At 33.2% G+C, this 22,816-nt stretch overlaps 1 protein-coding gene across 4 annotated transcripts in view; it reads right to left on the reverse strand.

The window, feature by feature from the left end:
• Positions 1–22,816, reverse strand: part of LOC107440440 (protein Obscurin) — a 276,955-nt gene that overhangs the window by 42,683 nt on the left and 211,456 nt on the right. For all 4 annotated transcript variants that reach the window (XM_087164070.1, XM_087164068.1, XM_087164071.1 and 1 more), the window contains 8 exons: positions 19,154–19,284; positions 17,631–17,784; positions 10,311–10,592; positions 7,051–7,156; positions 5,660–5,860; positions 4,706–4,844; positions 2,006–2,178; positions 356–382 (listed from right to left, as the gene is read on the reverse strand). In XM_087164070.1, coding sequence (XP_087020196.1) covers positions 356–382; positions 2,006–2,178; positions 4,706–4,844; positions 5,660–5,860; positions 7,051–7,156; positions 10,311–10,592; positions 17,631–17,784; positions 19,154–19,284 — 1,213 coding nt within the window. The remainder of the gene's footprint in view (positions 1–355; positions 383–2,005; positions 2,179–4,705; positions 4,845–5,659; positions 5,861–7,050; positions 7,157–10,310; positions 10,593–17,630; positions 17,785–19,153; positions 19,285–22,816) is intronic.

The raw sequence follows: 22,816 nt of genomic DNA on the forward strand, positions 1-22,816 counted from the left end.
AGAATGGGACAAATGATAGAGTTTACTGTTTTTGGCGACAAAAGTATTGTTATTATGCCTCTTTCAAATTGAATTTTTGTGATAATTGAATTATTATGTGTTCATAGGAAGATCTACAGCTCTTCCAAATCATCTATTTGTAATATTTAAGTGTATTTTGAACTTAGAACCCAATTTTTCTTTCGACTCCCCAAAAATTTCACTGTTCGTCATAAAAATAGTGGTAGCTCGACAGGGGCAGAATTGTTTTTAATTGTGCACAAGAAACATGAGATTAAAGTAAGCATGTTTGACAGGATAAATTGAAAAAGTAATTATAAAAAAAACGTAATCAAGTTGAAATTAAAATACTTACAAAATGTAAGAAATTATGCCGACGCTCCTGAAAAAATTAAAAGGTACAGTTAAAAAAAATTTACACTCTATATATACAACAATCACTGTATTAAGGATGGAAGTATTTTAAGAACCCTCTTACCATTAAAGGGGATAGGGATTATACTTCTTTCATATTGACCAATAGAGAAATACGTGAGCACAATTTCTTTTTCTTTTTTTATCAAATCGCAAATATCTTAGAATACTTTTTGTTCCATTTTATTCAACGAAATTCGTTTCGCTTAATACTGATGTACTGTCATAATACTGAATTTTAATTTTCATGGCTTAAGTATTTTTTTCAAAAGTAATATGTCAGCCAATAAGCTTTAAAACAAGTTTTGAGCAAAAATTTATCCTATTTTTCGTAAAGTTTGCATTTAATTTAGAGCGAAATATGCATAAGAGATATTTGAAGAATATCTTTACTATAAATATACATAACAATTTACACAATTATGTATTACTTGAGCCACTATGGTAAGGCATTTTACTGCCATATTGAAGGACTGGGGTTTTATCCCCGTGACATATAAAAGCAAACATAAATTCGGATCAATGAGTGCCTGTATCCTTGGGAAACAAAAACGGTCGATGAGCATTATTGGTCAAATTGTCACCATCAAATTAATGTCGAGTCAAATGTAGAGCTTCACGAAATTGTGGAGCTTTAGCCACCATAATTCTATTGGACCACAATGTGCTGTTTCGGGAGTGCTTTACTTTTTTTTTAACTTCTTACATTGGTTCAATTTCATGTTAGTTAAATTCTAAACTCGAATGAATTTGAACTCTGATAAAAGACGTTTAGCAATGGCGCTGCTCTGTTTTCTGCATGAGTTTTAACAAATGGGTAGCGAATTCAATAGTAAAATTTGTAGAATAAGTATAACTAATCCCCACTCTTTAAAATAGTAACCAAGAGATAATTGCAATAAAGTTGCTTTTCATGTGATACTTCAAATTTCTTATATGTTTTGGTTGAAAATTACTTAAAATGAAAAAAAAAAAAATACTAAACTAACAAGTAATAAAATTTTTTTTTAAAGTCAATTCCTACTAAGGTCAACAAAGAAATTTTTATTTTAGTTATTTTATTTATTCCTAAATTTATAACCTAATAAATATCTTACATAAGAGAAATTTTTCTTTCGCCCATATGAAACTGAAATTAATTAATTAAATTTAATTGATGAATTAATGTTTGAAAAAACTGTATTAACATCAAGTGTCATCCACTGCAAGTTCAGAAAAAATGCATTTGAACTTGAGTGGATGAATAAAAAGTATTTTATTAAGGATTGAAAATTTGAGCTAGATATTCGTATATTCATATAGATAGGGAGAGTGTGAACTAATAGTAGGAATAGAAAAAATGACTTAAATTTTCTTACAACTGGAAAATACTTTTTTACAATGCTGGACAAGCGATTTTGAAAATTGTAATTAGCAATTCTGCAATTGTAACGTTTGAATTTGTGTTCATTCTTTGCAATGTTTCTAAAAATAAATTATTCTTTTCCTATGCTTTTATTACAAATCTCACAGCAGTGTGGAGTAGTGTAAAATAAAGAGAAGCTTAAATGAGTTAAACATAGCACTGATTTAATAAAAGTTAAATACCCACCACATGTCGCATGCAAGAGAAACAGGCTGCTTGTTGGCGATTTCTGGAGCAACGAATTCCGGATGTCCATATTCTTGAATGAATTCTCTACCATGATGCAATCGAGTTGCCAAACTGAAATCCCCAATTTTGATGTTGTCACAGTTCAATCGAGTCAGCAGGATATCGCCAATCTAAGGTACAGTAAAAATTATCCGTTTTTGAAATCAATCTGAGATTAGTAGTAAAAATGGATCGTTTACCTATTGACTTATCGTTACCTACTGATCGTTTACCTACTGATGGATTGTTTACCTACTGATACTATCAAACTAATCACTCATAGCTGCCAAGTTATTTAAGACTGAATTTTTATGTTTAAATTGGTACCAAAGCATTCATAATTGATTTTTAGTTTAAAAAACAGTATTTAAAACAATTTTTACCACCATTACCATTAAATAAATTGACATAAAAATATATCGCCAACAATAATTATTGCTTTTGACTATGGGGATTTCCTCCAATTTCTTGCCAAGTTTAGGACTTTAACTATGACCTATAATTATATGTCTATCCAGTAAAGCTGAATCGGTCAGTGGCGCTAGATTGTACAGATATCCAGCTGTATTATTGCTTTGATAATTTTCGGAATAACGTAAAGAGATTATTTCAAATCTATCGCATGATTTAAGTTCATCTTCTACTTGTTTCTTTAACCTCTTCGAGACGGGCGAGTCATATATGCATTTCTAGGGTGTCGATAATCAAGGTAAAAAAAGATAAAACGGGTAGCCAAACTATTTTTATAGCAGTTTATTTGTGGGCGGGGTAATAATAGTTTGCTTGAATTAATTCACCACTGCTTAGTTCGAATTAAAAATTGTACAGTTACACTTTTAACACACAAGGATTGGATGTGTTTGATTTAAAGTGAAAGCAAAAATAAGTCTGTCAAATTAGCTATGCCCAAACTTAAGCTACCCCTTTTTATTTTTTACTATCCTTATTCTGATTTCGTACGAATACATTTATGACTTGCCCGTCCCGAAAAGGTTAATATAAACTATCTAAGATTCACAGTATCTGTAGAGAATTAATAATTTATTATTTCTTAATCCTTTGCAATCCGAATACTTTTTAATGCTGTTTGAACTGATGTAAGCACTATATCAGGGGTTTCCAACTGGCGGCCCGGGGGCCGCATCCGGCCCGCGAAGCCCTTTTTTGTGGCCCGCGAACAAAATTATATTAGTTGTCATTTTTTGGCGGTTAATTTTCGTAAAACTATATGGTAAAAACTCCACTTTTCTCGTTAATAAAAACCTAATTTCTTCGTTTCTGTGAAATTTAACATACCGACGGGGCAAAAAAATTTATTTCCCAGGTTTTGCACCAAAGAAAATATTTATTCAAATACAAAAATAATCGTGTATGTTGCTCTTTTTTACTTTATTTTTTTGTATTTTGTGAATATAATTTAGCATACGCGTATCAGAAATTTTCTCGAAGAAATTTTCCGATTTAACTTCTTGGAACCACTCATTTTGGACGAAAATATTTACACACACATTTTTAAATTTTTAATTTAAAATGTAAATATCTATTCTCTGGTAGTTGCAGCAGACAAACCTCAATTTCTTCATTGAATATTTTGTGTGCTACTATGTAAATTTTATTACCAACCTTTCTAAAGTTTTATATCTTAACAATTAGATATCTGTTGCACATTAATTGTTTAATACATAGGTGCACATTAAAGTTATTGTAGCCCGAAATTTTATTATTTATTTAATACTTTTAAAAATATTATTAATAACAATTAAATATTTTTTAAAAATCTACTTCTTATTTTAATTTGCAATTCAATACTTTTGTTTTGTTCAACTTGGTAAAAATTTGCCATTAATATTTAATGTTCCTTCAAACATAAAGGAGTCCTTCATAAAATTAAGATAAAGTGTCGGCCCGCCATTTGATTTGTGTTTTTAATTTTAGAGTGGTGACTCACCACTCTAAAATTTAAGATTTTTTATACTCTTATAATTAGTAACTAAATAAAGTATAGCTTAATTAAATTAAACTATAACTTATTTAGTTAACTTATTTAGTTTAATTAAATTAAATTATAACTTATTTAGTTAACCCTTTGCACTTCGATATTGCCTCTGCGACATCAGCAGTCACCACTCTAAAATTTAAGATTTTTATGCTTTTATAATTAGTAATCAACTTATTTAAAAATTATGTAGAATTACTGAATCATGTATTTTAAATGATATAGTGAATCCTATGAAAATTAAATTAATTTTCATAGGACAGTGCGTCCACTGGTATTTAGTAAAGAGTTGAACTTACATTTTACATTATTTATATAATGTCGCTAAAAAGTGGAGCTCATTTAAAGGGGAAAAATGGTTCTACATTTTAAATTAATTTTTATATTCTTATAAGTGGTTTCAAACTTAGAGTATTGTAACGAAAAAATTTTATAATAATAATAGCGTGCCTAAATAAATAAAAAATGACACTGCGCGTATTTACTTTGATTTAAATGAAAAACAACAATATCATTGGAAAATTCCTATTGCATAATAATATTTAAAAATTTGAAATAGAATTTATTAAAAAACTGGAATAAAAACTAGTTATGTTAAGGATTAACAATATTAAAAGTTTGGTCTATCAGTGACCTATTTTAAAAGTTCTGTTCTTACTTACATTTAATCCTAAGTGAGCAATGTCTTTCTCATGCATGTGTTTTAGTCCTTCGAGTATTTGTTTGATGTAATGAGCCACAATACTCTCTGTAAGATTCCCGTGATGGATAATACTTGGTAAAAGTTCACCACCACCACATCTAAACGCCATTATTAAGATATCTAACTTTGCAGAAAATTGTGAGTGAAATATTAAAATTAGGTATTGACTTACCATCACGAGAAAAATTCCCAGTGGGAGCATTTACTGGAGATAAAGAAAAATAAACTGAACTAAAAGTTTATTTTTCAGTTTGTTTTCAGGAAAAGTAAAATACAAATAACTGCTATGATTTATTAAAATTATATATATTTTCAAGTGAAATCTATTACAGCTATGAATTTTTTAGGCTAAAATTATAAGGCTTTAAAATAAGCCTCACCGCAACAGCCTGTGTGAGAACCAGAGTGGTTATGAAGGTTACAGATCCACAGTTTCGTGACAAACGGCATGTTGATGGAAATGTGGCCAGCATTGTGCACCGGCCACCATTACTTCATGGAAAATTTGGTACCCTTCGATCTGAAGCTATGTGAACTACAAGTTGCCATCAAGAGTCAAAATTTAGCGCTTCACTATAAGGTTTTTTAATTTCCCTAATTATAATCTATTCACTCCTATTGACTTTTTCCAGGCAGGAAAGGGTCCTGTATATATTTTTATAAAGACTTGTAAGTTGGGGTAGTTACGGATAATTTCACGGATTCGGGTAGTTGGGTCACGGATCACAAGCTAGAAATGATATTGTTATACTGCCAGTTGTTCTTTACCCACGTGTAAGCTCCTTGCGAGAGTTTTTCTCGTGATGGTCAATCAGTAATATTACTAAATCAAACAAAATAGTAATTAAACACCAAACAAGGATTTTTGGACTCCATTGCGAATGAGAATGGATAAAATTAAGAGAAAGGATACATGTCAAGGGCCAAAGTTAAGGAGGACTTCGTTTCGTGAGCGTTCCATAGTCGGACCAATCTTGGATGGTTTAGCTGGCTCATAATGTCCATTTCAGCCGTCATGAAGTCCATCAGTTTTCCTGTTCCGTGCATTACTTTAGCAGCCAAACTTTTTCCACTCTTACGTTCGACAACGTGATAGGTTATTCCTTGAGTTCCCCTAAATTTGAAAAAAAATTTAAATCTTTAAGAAATTCTAAGTAAATTTAATGAATTATCATATTTTACTTATCTATCTATTTAGATTCATATTATGCTTCCATCTTTTCGATTGGTATTTGAGACGAGAAACACAATTTTTGTATTTTATTTTGTCAATCTTGTCAGAATTATTGAAAGAAATCACTTTACAACAAAGCTAGATATTTAGAAATAAATTTAACAGATTTGTAAACTTTAATTTTAAAAGGAAACATTTTCTAAAATTTTTATTTTGAAGATCCCGTATCTTCTTTGTGATAAGCAAAAATGAAATAAAAAGAAGGCTTAAGGTTTTGAAAAATATTTTATATATCTTATGTATGAAATATTAAAAAAAAATCAATTGCTTAATTTTGATATTATGTTCAATTGATCTGAAATTTGGCATGGTGTTTTATTTATAGAGCTAACACAAGATTGGTAGTATTTAACGTTAAGAAATAGTTAAAAACTGTTTATTTTAAAAGTTTAACCCTTTTAAAGGCCGTGGTAAGTATACTTACCACCACGTTTTACCACTTTTAATTTAGGTTTCCACTTTTCAATAATTTCAGCTTTCTTGAAGTGAGTTTGAATAAAATTGGTAACCATTTGTCACTTTTAAAGAACGTGTAAAAGTTATAAAATTCACAATTCCTTTTGAAGTTTGTAGCATTTAAGGAATTTATTTTATAAATAAAGAAAAATAAAAGTCAGTAAGTTCCTAATAGGTCATGTTAAATATATTTACCACCAAAAAAATGGCATTTTTATAAACTAAATGAGTTTCTTTTTTATATCAATTACTGTTCTTAAAAGAATTTCAATTCCAAAAATACTTTAATTTACCTTTACTAGAAATAAAAGGCCCATTAAAAGTTTAAATAAATTTAATTCAAATGTTTCAATTAATATTTTAGATTTCAGAAATATTTTTATCAACCTAGGCTCGTGTTAAAGATCCTTTTTGTTTGCGCGCAGAGAACTAAGAAAATGGATTTCGATTTGGGAGTTAAATGCCATCAGAAAATATAAGAATTTACTGTAAGTCTATAAATTAAGTCTATAAATATTTTTCACTTCATTAGCTGATACAGTCAGTACAATAGCACTTCAGTGCAATTTTAATATATTTTACAAAAGTCATTAAAACAATAGAGAGAGTCATACCGTCCAAGTTCGTCGCCGATATCATAGAAATCTTCAAACGGTCGATCACTGGGTTTTACAATGTGTGGTCGTTGATATGTAAGAAGATGATATTCATTTTCGCATTCTAAATAAATATTAATACAATTTAGAAGATGATTAAAAAATGAAGTCAGCTAATGGAATACATTTTGTAAATTATTTTACTCATAGTATAGGAATATAAACCTAACTTCTCCGGCTTCAGGCCAGGGGTAAAAGCGAGACGGAAAAGAGGAAAGGCTGGTAGTAAAACCATTTCAGTTATAACCAGTTTTCGGGAGGAGTTAACTTATTCTTAACTATTTAACAATATCTACTTTATCCTTAGAAAATAAGCAGTTTTATATATAGACTAAAATTATAAAAGAAATCTTGATAGTTACAGATATTTTATTTTTCTAAAAAAAATTGCTAGAATGAAATGTCTTTCGTACCAGTTTTTGCACTTTTCCGTCTTGCTATATAAGTGCTTTCAGGAATGCTTCAGGCCGGTGATTTTTTAGAAATTAAATTATAACAAATTATGAAATTCAACATTTGAATTAAAATGATTCTACGATGCATGAAAGACACGATGTAATTGCTTTGGTACGTTTTAGGTGCAGGCAAAATTCGAAGCATATTTTCATACCTAATTGTAATTTTAATTCCGCTATAAATGTTGCGGAGTGCTATAACTTACAGTTTGGCAGTTTTGTGATAAAGTGGAAGGGGAATTTTTTCTGATGAAATATATCAGCTTAACTGATAACGTTAACGTTTTTCTTCTAAAGACTTTTTCTAGAGGTAGCAAATACTATGTTTCAAAATTTGAATATTAGTTAATAAAAGATACAATACAAAACTGTTGCTTAAAAAGTTCTAGCAGTTAAAGGACCATTTGTCTAAAAAAGAAAATCTTCAGTTTATATGTAGGCTTGTAAAAAATTACCAACTCTTTTAACACGTTGAATGCCACGCTAATTTCACATGGCTTGCCCATCTGGTCAAACGGTAAATAACTACAAACTAAATTTGCAAATATTAGACAGATATTGATAGTTTTTAAGAGGTTTAGCATGTCATGTCTGATTAAAGTGGTGAATTATATAAGCCTACTAATTGTTCAGAAATAGTAGTGAATAAAAATCTACTAAATTAAATTAATTGAGCTAAGAATCACGATTTATAAACTACCACTTGAAAACATTTATTAGCTGTCTGGAGCAAGTTGGCATCTCTGTGCATACAAATAAAACTATTTTTGCGAGTTCTATATTGCATTAATTTCTTCAAACCATTTTAGTAACGATAATAATATGAAAAATTTTAAAATTTACTCTAATTATGTGTTTATGTTAATTTTGGCTTCGCCCGTCACCGATGACCCCCATGGAGCTACGAACAAACTCTGTGCCGGCCACCGGTGACCCCCATAGCATTCAACGTGTTAAATATTCCAAGAAAAAAATCGAATCTAATACCATTTCAAAATAGTTCATTTAAAATAGTTCTCATCTTGGTCTCTCAGAGAACGAGATCTAAAACACATAACCATGATAGGATTAGAGAAATATAAAGTACCTTTTCGAATCTTCGTTGAAACCGTTTTAAGTTGGGTAATTTATATGAAAAATATTTTACTAAAAAAAGAAAAACTCTCTCTACTATGTGAATGGGGACGAACTGTCTAAAAATAGTTTTATACACTGATGTCCTGCTAGAACAACTTCAAAATCAACTAAAAATTTTTTGTTTCGTTTTAAAAGTATCATATTATGTTAGCAGGAGTTGTTCAAATACTGCGGAAGAACCTAATGGGTTTTAAAATTCGCTTATTTTTATTGATAACGGAAGAGGGGAATTAGACCTTTTATCAGAAATGTTCATACTTCTCTCACCTTATATGAATTGCAAAAACAGTTGAATTCTGATATAAAAACTTTTGGAAGCAAAGAGGGTTGTGTTTGCTATTTGCTTTCTCTTGCGAAAATAAAATGTGCTTAGGTAATATTTGTTCTGTTTATTATCTAACATACGATAACTCTCTAAAGAGTGACACTTAACACTAGGCTTACGGGACGCGTCATTTTGACGCATTTCGAATTCTATAAGGAAAATTACAAAACCAGTTTGCATTTTTATTTTATCTCTTGTAATGAATTTTATCCATTGATCCAGGTAAATATATATTGAAGTCTATTTTCTTGAAAAGAGTTGAAATATTGAAATTCTCTTTGTGGTATATCAATCTCGACGGATATGCGTCAATTTGACGCAATCATAATTTAGACAAAATTATGAGTAAACATGCAAACATCAATCAATAATAAATAGGAATGTACCAACAATACTCCGATCCGTTATCTCAAGTGAAACAAGCGATAAACAACTGTTGCCGATAAGCAATAATAGAAAGAACAAACACAGAATGTCAATTGATATCAGATTTTGAAGGATTCAGTTGCTTAGTTCGAGTATTGAAAAATAAAATACTAGAATATTTCATAAATATATATCTCATATTTTTCCTTGTAGTATATAATTTCTTAGTGCAAAGATACCAACTGCTCCGGACAAGCCAAAATAATTAAAAAGAACGTCAAGTAGCTAGTAAGAAAATTTTGCAATTATATTGTGGTGAATTACATAAGTCTACGAATTATTTAGAAATAGTGGTGGATAAAAATCTACTAAATTGAATTTATTAAATCAAGAATCGCAATTGATAAACTACCACTACGATTGGCTGTTGAGGGAATATGAATAGTATTTGAAACATTTCCGATGGTTAGTTTCCAATATCGCTATCGAAGAGTGTTATTTTTAGTCAACAAATGCGATTGAATTCTTTGTTACATCTTATATATATTCTTTTTTCTTTCTTCTTAAAATTATCTTCAGAGTGTAACAATTCGAAATGCATAATATACTTACGCATTAGATATGATTTGGTATTATTCCAAATTCGAGCACCTTTTCTAGATCTCACAGGTTTTTTAATGCCTCCATTATTCAAATAACACTGTGGTGCTTTTGAGTTTTGCAATTTTTTCCAAATTCGAAATGATTTATTCAGTATTCTAATGATTACATAAATGCAGGTGTGAATTGACTCTAATAATTATGAACAACATAGTAATTATTTTCTTCTAATCTAAATTTTATTGTAAAACGTGAGTCTCGCATTGGACACCTTTCCCCTATTTGCCTGAAAAACGATCAACACAATGAATATTGCTCAACAATTCTTCATTTACCTTCTACACTAAGCATCGCTGATGTTGTAGAGGTTCCAGCAACATTTGTGGCTGTGCACGTGTATAGACCACCATCTTTTAAAATAGCATCACTGAGGGTTAAAATGCAGGTGTCTGGTTCTTCCCATTTAATGTGTATTCTGCTGGACTCACTGAGGGGGTGCCAGTCTTTGAACCATTTAATTTTAGGATATGGCACGCCGATGGCCTTGCACCGGAATTCTCCACCTTTGCGAATCATTATAGTGGTTGGGTCTAACCTCTTGGTGAAAATAGGATGTTCTTAAATAAAGAAAACAAGAATTAGTTAAGTTATATTGTATTTAGTTTCAAATTTTATTGATTAAAAATTATTAATTTATCTTGAATTGTTCAAAAAATTAGTGAAAAAATAGCATTAAAATGTAAACTTCCAAAAAATTGTGCTGGGAAAATGATGGAAGGTTCTCTTGAATATAAAAATTAACATTAGAATTACACACATTAATTTTCTTTTATGTTACAGCGTTGAAAAACTCTTTATGAAATCCAGCTGAATCATCACCTGCTACGTCAAAAAGCCTTCACACGGTCTTTTGTAAGTAATCCGAGGAGAATATTTAAACAGTGAACCAGTTGTGCGCATAACCTTCTATAAAAGTAATTGAGAGAAATTCATCATATTGTCACGTAGAATAAATAGGACTTAGTCTATAAAGTACGAGAGCTTTATTCAACACCTACAAAGTAACGTGAACAAAGTAACTGGGGCCTCGGCTTGAGACACTCAGTCTTTTATAGGAATAATAACAGGAAGTGATAGGAACAGGAAATGATATGCTAGAACATTCTAGAAACTTCTAGAAGAAACATAAATAATAAATAAAAGCTTATTTTGGAGTTTTATATTTTCTTACAGTTCTGCGGATCGAACCCTGAATCTCAGTCTTTCCAGGACGACGACTCTGACCTCTCGGCCACACTGACACGTCATAGCATCCTCCTTGGAAAAAAAACAGCGTCCACGCTGTTTCACTCGTTGACTGTTCTGGCACGTGATCGGGTGGTTGGTCCTCGATACTCCAACTTACTCTCGTTCTTAGATTGTTTCTTTGTTTTGTAACTTCTCTGTCTTTCGGCATTTTCGGTTTCACATGGTTCTAATTGAAACGATGGGTCATAGTAAGGCTTCATGCGCACCAAATTGACGGTGTCTGTAGTTTTGCGCCTTGTAGATGGAGTGACGTCTTCGACCTCGTAAGTAACATCAGATAACTTTCGCTTTATTTTGTAAGGTCCAAAATACTTCTTTAATAGTTTTTCGGACAACCCAACTTTTCGAATTGGTCTAAAAATCCAAACAAGTTCACCTGGTTCATAAGACATTGGTCGGTGTTTTGCATCGTATCGTTTCTTGTCTTTTTCTTGCGCATCAATGGTACGAAGGCGAGCAAGTTGTCTAGCTTCTTCTGCTTTGCAGACAAGATGCGCAGCATAATCAGTTTCAAATCCTGGTTGGTTAGGAAACATTGTGTCCAAAGTTGTTTCAGCTTCATAGCCGTGAAGAAGATAAAATGGTGTGAAGCCAGTAGTTTCTTGTTTAGCTGTGTTATAGGCGAAAGTGACGAAGGGTAAAATAGCATCCCAATCTTTCTGTTCAACGTCAACATACATAGACAGCATATCAGCTAACGTATTGTTAAATTTTTCCGTGAGGCCATTAGTCTGAGGATGGTAGGCTGTTGTAGTGCGATGATCCACGTCACAGAGTTTCAATAGCTCCGATACAACCCTCGAGAGAAACACAGATCCACGATCCGAGATGAGAACTCTTGGAGAACCATGTTTTAACAGAATGTCTTCAAGCAGGAATTTTGCTACCTCGGGAGCTTCGGCGTTGGGTAGAGCTTTCGTAGTGGCAAATCTAGTTAAATAGTCTGTACACACTACAATCCATTTATTTCCTAAAAGTGACTTAGGGAAGCGTCCCAACAAATCAATACCTATTCTATGAAAAGGGGCTTCCGCAGGAGGGATCGGCATCAAGCTTCCAGGCGGCCTTTGCGGCAGACGTTTACGTCGTTGACATTCCTTACAATGAGAAACGTACCGTCTAACACTTCGGTACAGTCTAGGCCAATAAAAGCGCTTTCTTATTCTATCCAATGTTTTGGCAAATCCCAAATGACCTGCTGTTGGCGCGTCGTGGAAGTGATGAAGAATTTCTAGGCGTAACTTAAAAGGAATAATCGGTAACCACTGTCTTCCGACAGATTCATAATTCCGCTTACAGAGTATACCATCCATAATTTTATAATTTGAATCATTACTTCGCTGCCTTATATTCGTCTTCAAAGTTGTTATCTCCTGGTCTCTGTCCTGCTCTTCCGCTAGATTTGTGATGGTAGTTATGCTCTTTTCAGGATCATTTTCAGTAGCTGGTAGTGGATGTCGTGATAGGCAATCAGCATCTTTATGTCTACGACCGGACTTATAAACAATAGTTACATCGAATTCCTGTAGTCTGAGAGCCCACCGAGCTAACCTACCAGAAGGATCTTTCAAACCTGCAAGCCAGCATAAAGAATGATGATCTGTTATAATGGTGAACGGTCTTCCAAAAAGATAAGGACGAAATTTACTGATGGACCAGATAGCAGCAAGACATTCACGTTCCGTTGTCGTGTAATTTGTTTCAGCCTTGGTCAGTACTCTAGAGGCATATGCAATTACAGTCTCTTTTCCCTTCTGAGTTTGAACTAACACTGATCCAATGCCATAGCCACTGGAATCAGTGTGTAACTCTGTGGGGGCATCATGATCGAATATACCCAATACTGGTTCGGTGGTTAGAGCGGCCTTCAAAATTTCAAACGAGTAGCGCTGTTCTTCTGACCACATGAACTTCTCATCGTTTTTTAACAGTTTCTGCAGAGGATACGCTTTGGTACAAAAGTCTTTTATAAACCTACGATAGTAGGAACAAAGTCCGAGGAAACTTTTGATGTCTGAAATTGAAGTAGGTACAGGATAATTAGCAATAGCCATGACTTTATCTGGATCTGGCTCTACTCCTTCTGTACTAACGACATGACCAAGTACCTTGAGTTTCCTTGAGCCAAATAGACATTTCTTCGCATTGAGTTGTAATCCTGCTGTATCAAGACAATTTAAAACAATCTTCAGACGTCGCACGTGTTCGGCAAAAGTATCTGAGAATACTACAATGTCGTCAAGATAACACAGACAAACTTTCCACTTCAAATGCCGTAATAAATTATCCATCATTCTTTCAAAGGTGGCGGGAGCATTACAAAGTCCAAACGGCATGACCTTAAATTCATATAGGCCGTCAGAGGTTACAAAAGCAGTTTTTTCCCGATCAGCTTCATCGACTTCTACTTGCCAATATCCAGAAAATAAATCCATAGACGAGAAGTAATTTGCGTTCTTTAAGCAATCCAGAATATCGTCTACCCTGGGTAACGGGTATACATCCTTTTTGGTCACTTTATTCAATCTCCGGTAGTCGATACAGAAACGCCAACTTCCATCTTTTTTCTTGACAAGAACTACAGGAGAAGACCATGGACTTTGAGATTCCTGAATTATGTCTCGAGTAAGCATTTTGTCTACCTCGTCTTGTATAATACGCCGCTCAGCAACTGAAACTCTATATGGTCTTTGGCTCATAGGCTGATGATCTCCTGTATTTATGCGATGTTTCACGACATTTTCGGATCGATTTTTCTTCGGTAGAAAAACGTTATTGAATTCCATTAACACATTATTCAAGCTAGTTCTTTGTTCAGTTGATAGGCCTGGGGCGAGCATACTATTGAAATTTACTTCAGGTCGTAATCCTTTGTCTGTTGATTCAGCTTCATTTTCGGAGTCAAAACTGCAAAGATTGTGTTCTTCAATTTCTTCAGCATGTCCAATGCATATATCCTTGGGAAGACAAGTAGAATGATTAGAGAAATTAGAAACCCATACGTGGAGTCCATCTTTATCCTTCTGTATAATAGACGATGGGAACACTATATTTCGTTGCAGTGTTAGAAATCTACCGCATTGAACCAATAAACCTTTGCTTTCTTTGCACCCACTTGTTGTTTCCACTTTAATTCTTTTTATGGTCATAGGAGGAATATCACAATCCTCTACAACACAAAGTCGGCTTTGTTGGAGTTCCTTATGTGCTATTTCGTCCCAAGTATCTTCCAGCACCAGTTCCTTGCGGCCACAGTCAATTATAGCCTGTGAGGCGTGTAAGAAGTCCCAACCCAAAATTACATCATGGCTACATTTTTCCAGTACAATGAATTCATACGGCTGCGTTCGGTTGCTGACTGTCAATCTTATGGTACAACGTCCAATCGGGTTAACGTATTTTCCATCGGCTACTTTTATGAATAAACTAGACTTATCGGTCAGCATGGTTTTTCTTAATACAGTTTTTCGAAAATTGTCAGAAATGACAGAAAAAGATGCTCCAGAATCAATAAGAGCTGTCACTGGTTTATTTTCCATAATTATTTCGAGTTTATTGTCCTTCATCTGGGCCACTGTTGGAGGTTTTTCTTCCATAGCGACCTTACCTCCGAAGAAGGGCGCTTCTTCTAGTTTTCCATTGAACGCCTAGATGGGGAGCGACTAGAACGCCTGTATGGAGAGGGTGATCTATTTCTACGCCTATATGGGGATGGTGATCGTCTTCGTTCTTCAAATTGTGGCGACGAACTCCTAAGTTGACTACTGGGACCAGCACCTTCGTCTGAAATGATCGTCTCTCTTTGTCGTGGGTTATAGTCTTGAAATGTCTGCTTTTCACGGCAGTGTCGGTACACATGACCTGGACGACCACAGTGATAACACACTGGCCTGTTATCCTCTGTTCTCCAGATATCGGTTTTGCGACGGTTTAATTGAGGACGGCGTGGCTCATAAGTTTGCCGAGAAGGAGCAACTGGAGTTCTAGATGGCTGGCGGCGTAGTGTTTCTGTCCAATGCATATTGGACAGAAACAGGTATCGTTGGCGTTTCTGTGTATGAAACAGGTATCGTTGGTTTAAAACTATTCAAATCTTTGTTTCGGTTGGAGTTTGTTTCGGTCAAGGGTGCTAAGGTCTTCACAACTTCATGTCGTATAACTTCTTCTAAACTGTCAATTGTTGGTTCAGGAGTTGGAACAGTAACAGGAAATAGTCGGGCGATTTCTTCTTGAACCACTTGGTGTATCATTGACAATAGGTCAAAATTGTCGTCGAGAGATGCAACGGAAACGGCATTTGGTAATCTTTCAAATTTCCTTCGATTAATGCGTCGCTGTTGCCACGAGTCGACATGTTGACAGCATTCGATGAAAGCTGTAGTCGTGGTTACTCCTTTTGTCAGTAGAACTTGATAAACATTTTCCGCGATGCCCTTCATAAGATGAGAAACCTTGTCTGCTTCACTCATGCTAGGGTTGATACGATGGCATAATCCCAGTACTGCTTGTATGTATGAAAGACTTGTTTCTCCTGGTAGTTGAGCTCTGGTTTTCAATTCTTCTTCTGCACGATGTACTGATTGCAGACTATCAGAGAATGTTCCTTTCAAGCTAGTTTGAAATACTTCCCATGATGTTAAGCTGCCTTCATTATTTTCAAACCACTGTTTGGCTGTTCCACTTAGAAAAAAGTACGCATTTGCAAGACATGTTCCGTCGTCCCAATTGTTATATTTAGCGACACGATCATATTCTTTTAACCAAGCTCCAGGATCTTGGTTGGATTCTCCGGAGAACGAAGATGGATTACGAATGTGCTGAATAATCGGAGTAGTGACAGGTGTTTCGGCCATTTTTGGATATTCTGGCTCCAATCCTCTTAAGCGGCGACTCCTTCTCAAATCACCGGCCAGAGCTGCTTCGAGTACCCGGCGCCTCCACCAAATGTCACGTAGAATAAATAGGACTTAGTCTATAAAGTACGAGAGCTTTATTCAACACCTACAAAGTAACGTGAACAAAGTAACTGGGGCCTCGGCTTGAGACACTCAGTCTTTTATAGGAATAATAACAGGAAGTGATAGGAACAGGAAATGATATGCTAGAACATTCTAGAAACTTCTAGAAGAAACATAAATAATAAATAAAAGCTTATTTTGGAGTTTTATATTTTCTTACAGTTCTGCGGATCGAACCCTGAATCTCAGTCTTTCCAGGACGACGACTCTGACCTCTCGGCCACACTGACACGTCAATATATATTTGAGAATTGAATCTGTAGTGGTTGACAAGTGAATAAGGCAAACCAATAATATTCATAAATAAAACAAACATACCTGCCAACTCTTCCGGATTTTCCGGAAGATTTTATTTTCATATTTAAAGTGGTAGTAATTATATACTATTTTTTCTTTTATAATCTTAGTTTTTAGATGATATTGATCACCACTATTCTTACAAAAATTAAGCACATATATTATTATGCGTTACTATCATGGTAGTCAACTTAAGTTTTCACAAATACAACGTATTTGTTTGCTTAAAATTGAAGTTTTAATTCCATTTTAATACCACTGGGAAAAATGATAATGGAAAGGATTAAAAGTTGGCAGGTATGAACAAATATTTAGTCATATATTTGTTACCACTTTCTTATTTTAACTAGATTTTGTATTAAGTGACTCGTTCGGAAAGTGGATATCCTTCACAGTGGTCTGATCGGACTACCTATAAAAAACCGTGTGGAGGCTTTCAGTTATACGAAGCGTTGGCTGAATGCGATCGGACCATGTCAGTTCATAACGTTTTTAGTCTTATTTATGAGCAGTGAGTTCTCCGGTCTATGAGCTTTTACACTAGTTTATGTGACCTGTCATACACCGTTCGTAACGCTGAATTGGTTAACCCCTTAAAGCACAGATTTTTTGAAAAAGAAACCGGCAAAAAAAAAAAATTCAATTTTTTTTAATGTAAAAAAAAACACACTTTAGAACACTGTTTTTTCTTTTGGTGGACAATTTTGATACACTGTTTTTCCTGTTTAGAGCTCTCGAATTAACTCGAGCGCACAAGTTAAGGGGTTAAATTCATGAAAGTAAGCAGCGGAAAAAAGTTAGTAATAACGTGTAAGTTTGGTGCTGTATAATAGCCTCTAATTATTGAGCAGTTAAAATTTACGTATAAACCAATCAAAAATAATGAATGGGAAAAAACTAATTTATATAAATTTGGGACTTCCTCTTTTTTGCAGAGGTTACACAGTGATGATGAATTCAGTAAAAAAATGTCCCATCTTTAATATTTATAGACAGTAAAAGTCAGTATGATTGATATAATTGTTTGTTTACCTGCGATCATGAGTTGTATTTTTCTTTGTGCTTCTCCGTGTTCATTTTCTGCTTTGCAAGTATATGTTCCAATATCATCATCTCCCATTCTCGTGATGAAAAGAATAACTTGACCATTTCGGTCTTCAAGAAAATCATATTTTCCAGATTCGACCTGAAAACAGATTTAAAAGAAATATTTTCGCAAAAAGTACACAAGTACATGCATCATGATTAAAATAAAATAGATTTAAATTCTATGGAAAAAAGCAGATGCACAATTACTCTACATTTTACGATTTTACAATTACTCTTTATTAACGATAGTGAAGCTTCTTTTTAATAGAAAGTAAACTTGAATTGATTTTAAGATCTATCCTTTTTGTGAAAAAGACAGAACGTGAATAAATCACAAAAACAGGCATGCTATAGTTTCGGTTCAATTCCTCAGTGACGAAACACAGAATAACAGAAGAAAACACACGACAAACAAGTTACAACAAGAAAGAAGGAATTCAATCCTTTGCGAGGCAAAAATATTTGAACCAAATTTAAGTCAAGAATAGCCAAAAGAATAGTTTTCCTCGCATGAGTGCACCAAAGGATGAGATCTGCTTTAGCTTTGTATTTTTCACAATTTAAATTGATTGGTTAAACACCACATAGATTACGGGATAAACACTATTAAATTCTTTCTGAAATTCTTGTATCATTCATATGAATGGCAATTAACTTATTCATGACAACAGTTTCTTACCTCATCTCTGCAAGGTACGGAAATGTATCAAGTCCCGAATTCGCCACCGTGATTTTTTCTTGTTTTTCATCTTTTTTTCTTTTCAACTCTTTTTGTTGGTAAAGTTGCATTTTCTTTTTTCAAATGTGCTTTGTGTTCAACATTCCCGCGTTAACGGGACTTGATAATGGACGCCTGTTTCATACGCTCAATACATGTCGAATTATGAAATAATTATGAAACTAATCAAGCTTTCCATTGGCAAATTTATCTTTCCGTTTAATTTTTTTCTTAATGCTAATTTCCTACTCTGTGTTTTTACATGCGAGCCGAGGTTGCCCAGTGATTAGAGAATTGTTGCATTAGTTTCTTGACGGATTTTAGATATTTTCTCGTCGCTGATTTTATACAATTCAATAATATATTTTACACCAGAATTTTTTAAAATTAACTTGAGTGAATAGTAAATGTCACCACTTCTCTGTTGCGTAAGTGATAGGTAGAATGCGATAATGCATTTCAGTTTGAGATGCAATACGCTAATGTCACATATTTTTTTGTCTTGAGCGACTTTTTCAAAGTAGTAGACAAGTGTATATAGATTTATATAAACCTATACGTCCATTATAAACGTGAACAAATAAAAAAATAAACTAAACTAAAAATATCTTTTTGATATCTTTCCTCACAAAACTAATTTAAGATTTGAAATCCCTACACCTAAATAAGGTTAGATATCTGCTTGTATATATGCAACAAGAAATTTAATACTCCAGTGTTATTGCTTCAAATATGGATCTATACTTACTGGAGCATTGTTGAAATACCACGTGATTTTCGGTTGTGGACAACCGTAGACCCAAAATTCTATTCTAGCTGGGTGACCACGAACAGCATAAGTAGAATCCTCTTCAGTTCGTAAAAATCTTGGTGCAGCAGCTGAAAATGAAAGTTTGGAACATTAGGTACTGTAATATCTTAAAAACAGATGAGATGATGTGAAAAGTGTAATTAAAAGAGAAAAAGGTTGGATCTTGTGCTTAAAATAAATGGATATTCTCCGGTATTAGTTACACTTCCATCTCAGATTTTCAAAAATTCGCATTCACATGTTGTTTTTTTAATGAAAAATAAAGATATTTATGTTATTAACCATTTGGACACCAATGTAACTTAATTATTTTATTCATAGCACGTATTTTTCAAAATTCAAAATTTCAAATGAATTTTTCATAATTCGGCAAAATTGTTTTTTTCTGATGCTCTAATTACAAGCAAAAATGCATTTTGGTATTTTTTAATTACAAAAAAAAAAACAGTCTATAAATTACTAAAGAAAACTGTTAGATGCTCTCAACTGCATTTGTTCTGAAATATCAAATCCCAAAAAAAAGTATTTTGAAAATTTTTTTTGTTTTCCTTCATATTCAAAAACTTTGCAAATCAAAACTTTTCAAAACCTTGAACTTTCGCTAACCATTCAAAAACTTTTGCAAATTAAAGAAACTTTAAAGATGAATAACCGTTTCTCTTAGATCTCTAAGTTAATCCAAAATGATGAAAAAAACATGAAATATATGTTTAATAAAAATTTTGCTCAAAGGGTTAATGATCTTGTTTCTATACCATATTTTTTAATTATTTAGAAATCATTAATTATTTTTACTTCCTACTGTAAATTAAGTATTATTATTATTATCATAATTTAGCATTATTACCTATAATAATTTAGTATTATTACCTAGAGGTAATAATAACTTAGTACCAAAACGCATATAGTTCTTTTATTAATTTATAATTTGCGCTATTTCAGTGTTGTTTTTAATTTAATTAAATTTTATCATAAGGGATTACTCTCGTTATTTTATGAGATATTGTTTAGTTTCGAATATTTAAACGTTTCGAAACTAAACAATCAAATAGGAAGACATTTACATTTTTAACTTAACCCTTTATGGGGCAAGATTTTTATGAGAATTTAAAACTTAAAATATTTTGGTATTAAGATTTATCGCTTAAGTTTTGGTATTTCATTTTATATTATAACCGTCGTTGAAAAACCGATCCAATTTTTCAGTTAAAGACTGCCAATGTTCAACTTCGTAGCCTTGTAAATTCTAACCCTATCCGGAAGAAAAGGGAACGCCTGGGAGCGTATTGGGAGAAATTTTGTCTTCGTGGAGGAATTTTTGAGGGAATTAACCCATCACCTCCTACATCAAGAAGCCTCCACACGGTCTTTTATAAGTAGTTCGCGCAGACTGTTTAAAAAGTGAACCAGTAGTGCGCATGAACCCAAAACCTTTTATAAAAGTAATTGAGAGAATTTTATCATATACATACCCTCCAACTTATGAGGATTTTGAAAATAATTCTTTCTAGTGGTAGCGAACCAAAGTAGAAATTTTTAAAGCAAATGGATCTCTCATAAAACTTTTATCAGAACTTAAGAATCTAGCCATATGGCCTGCACTTTTATAAGTAATAGTGGACAAGTTACGCTAAAATTATTTTTTTTTAAATATTAAGACATTAATTTTGCTACCGTCTAAAAAGAAGATTTCTGAAACTACGGAAATTCCGATGCAGTTGGAGGGTATGTATATATATTTGAGAATTGAATCTGTAGTGGTTGACAAGTGAATAAGGCAAACCAATAATATTCATAAATAAAACAAATTTTTAGTCATATATGTGCTACCACTTTCTTATTTTAACTAGATTTTGTATTAAATGACTCGTTCGGAAATTGGATATCTATCACAGTGGTCTGTTCGGACTACCTATAAAAAACCGTGTGGAGGCTTTCAGTTATGGGAAGCGTTGATTAACCCCCATCTGCATTACATCGATAGCGTCTACCACGGAAGGCTTCCGCGTTTAGCCTCACGACAAAGGAACTCTAACCCATGATGCGTCTACCACTGAAGATAGTTTACGTTCAGTACTGTGTCGGTGCGAGCCGGGTGTGGAACTCGTATCGACCAGTTATCGCTGAGATTCTAACAAGTTATTTAACCCCTTGGGGACGGGTGATTCAGAAAAGCATTCAAATCAGAATCAAGTTGTAATTAAATAAAAAACGGTAATTTAAATGTAGTCGTTTCTAATTTGACAGACTTACTTTGCTTTTACTTTAATTATTATTAGTTTAATCATATATATAATCAATGTTAATTCAAAGTACAGGGTCTTTATAATTAAAGTTCCACTTTCAAATGGCTATAAAAATAAAACTACCCGACCAAATGTCATCAAACTTGGTAAATGTCTATAAAAGGTCATGGGATTTTAGTTGCCACAAAAAAAAAAAAAAAAAATTCACCACCAGCGGAGAATGGCGCTTTATGCAATAGTGTTAAACAAATGTGAAATATGCAAATTTGTTTTACACGTAATGTGACTTTGCAGTTATAAAAGTGAGGCGCCTTGTCTGAGCTGTCAGTGTTCTGAGTCGACAATGTCTGTTACCGTGCAAGACCGTGCTTTGCTCGTGAAATGTTACTATGAATGCGACAGCAATGAACGGAGGGCATTACAAAAGTTCCGTACTGTAAGAGGAAAACGCCGAGGTCCAATGACACCGCAAGGTTTACGGCAAATTAACGGTAAAAGTCGTGTAAAACAAATTTCATAATTCACATTTGTTTAACACAATTGCATACAGCGCCATTCTCCGCTGGTGGTGAATTTTTGAACTTTTTTTTTGTTGCGGGAACTAAAATCTCATGACTTCTTATAGACATTTACCAAGTTTGATGACATTTGGTCGGGTAGTTTTATTTTTATAGCCATTTCAAAGTGGAACTTTAATTATAAAGACCCTGTTAACTAAATAGTTTTATTTTGAACAAAGTAATGGTGAATTAAATAAATCAAACAAATATATCTCCGCCCACAAATTAACTGCTAAAGAATTACTTTGATTACCAGTTTTATCTTTTTATCCTGATTGATACGGTTTTATGCTGGCATGCATATATGACAGTCGGCGCGAAAGGGTTAAATAATATAACCTTTTAGGTACAGTTTTAACGCCCTTTTTTGTTAGGAAGTATATTTCCTATGGTTCATGAGGTACAATTCTTACAAAAGTAAGGAGCTTACTCAGGGATGCTACAGGCGACCATTTATGCAAAAAGTGGTAGAAACTCAACTCACTTTTATTTATTTACTTATTATGTCTTAAATTATTTAATCGTATCTACCACTTTGATTTTCTTTAGTGATAGACGGATCAAGGGTTAGAGTACCTTTGCCGTCAGGCTAACCGTGGGAGGTTCTCGTGGTCTTCCTCTCCACGTTACGCAAATGCGGGTTAGTTCCATCAATACTGAAAGAAAACACAAATAATTAAGATCAAAAGGATAAAACTTCTTTGAAAAAAACGCGCTAAGAAGCAGCAGAAATTTCAGAAAAAAGTATCAATACAAAACAAATGAAATAAAATAAAAATATGACCACCGAAGCC

The sequence above is a fragment of the Parasteatoda tepidariorum genome, chromosome 5, assembly GCF_982258835.1.
Source record: "Parasteatoda tepidariorum strain Cologne lab strain chromosome 5, Ptep-v5.0, whole genome shotgun sequence".
NCBI classification, from domain to species: Eukaryota; Metazoa; Arthropoda; class Arachnida; order Araneae; family Theridiidae; genus Parasteatoda; species Parasteatoda tepidariorum.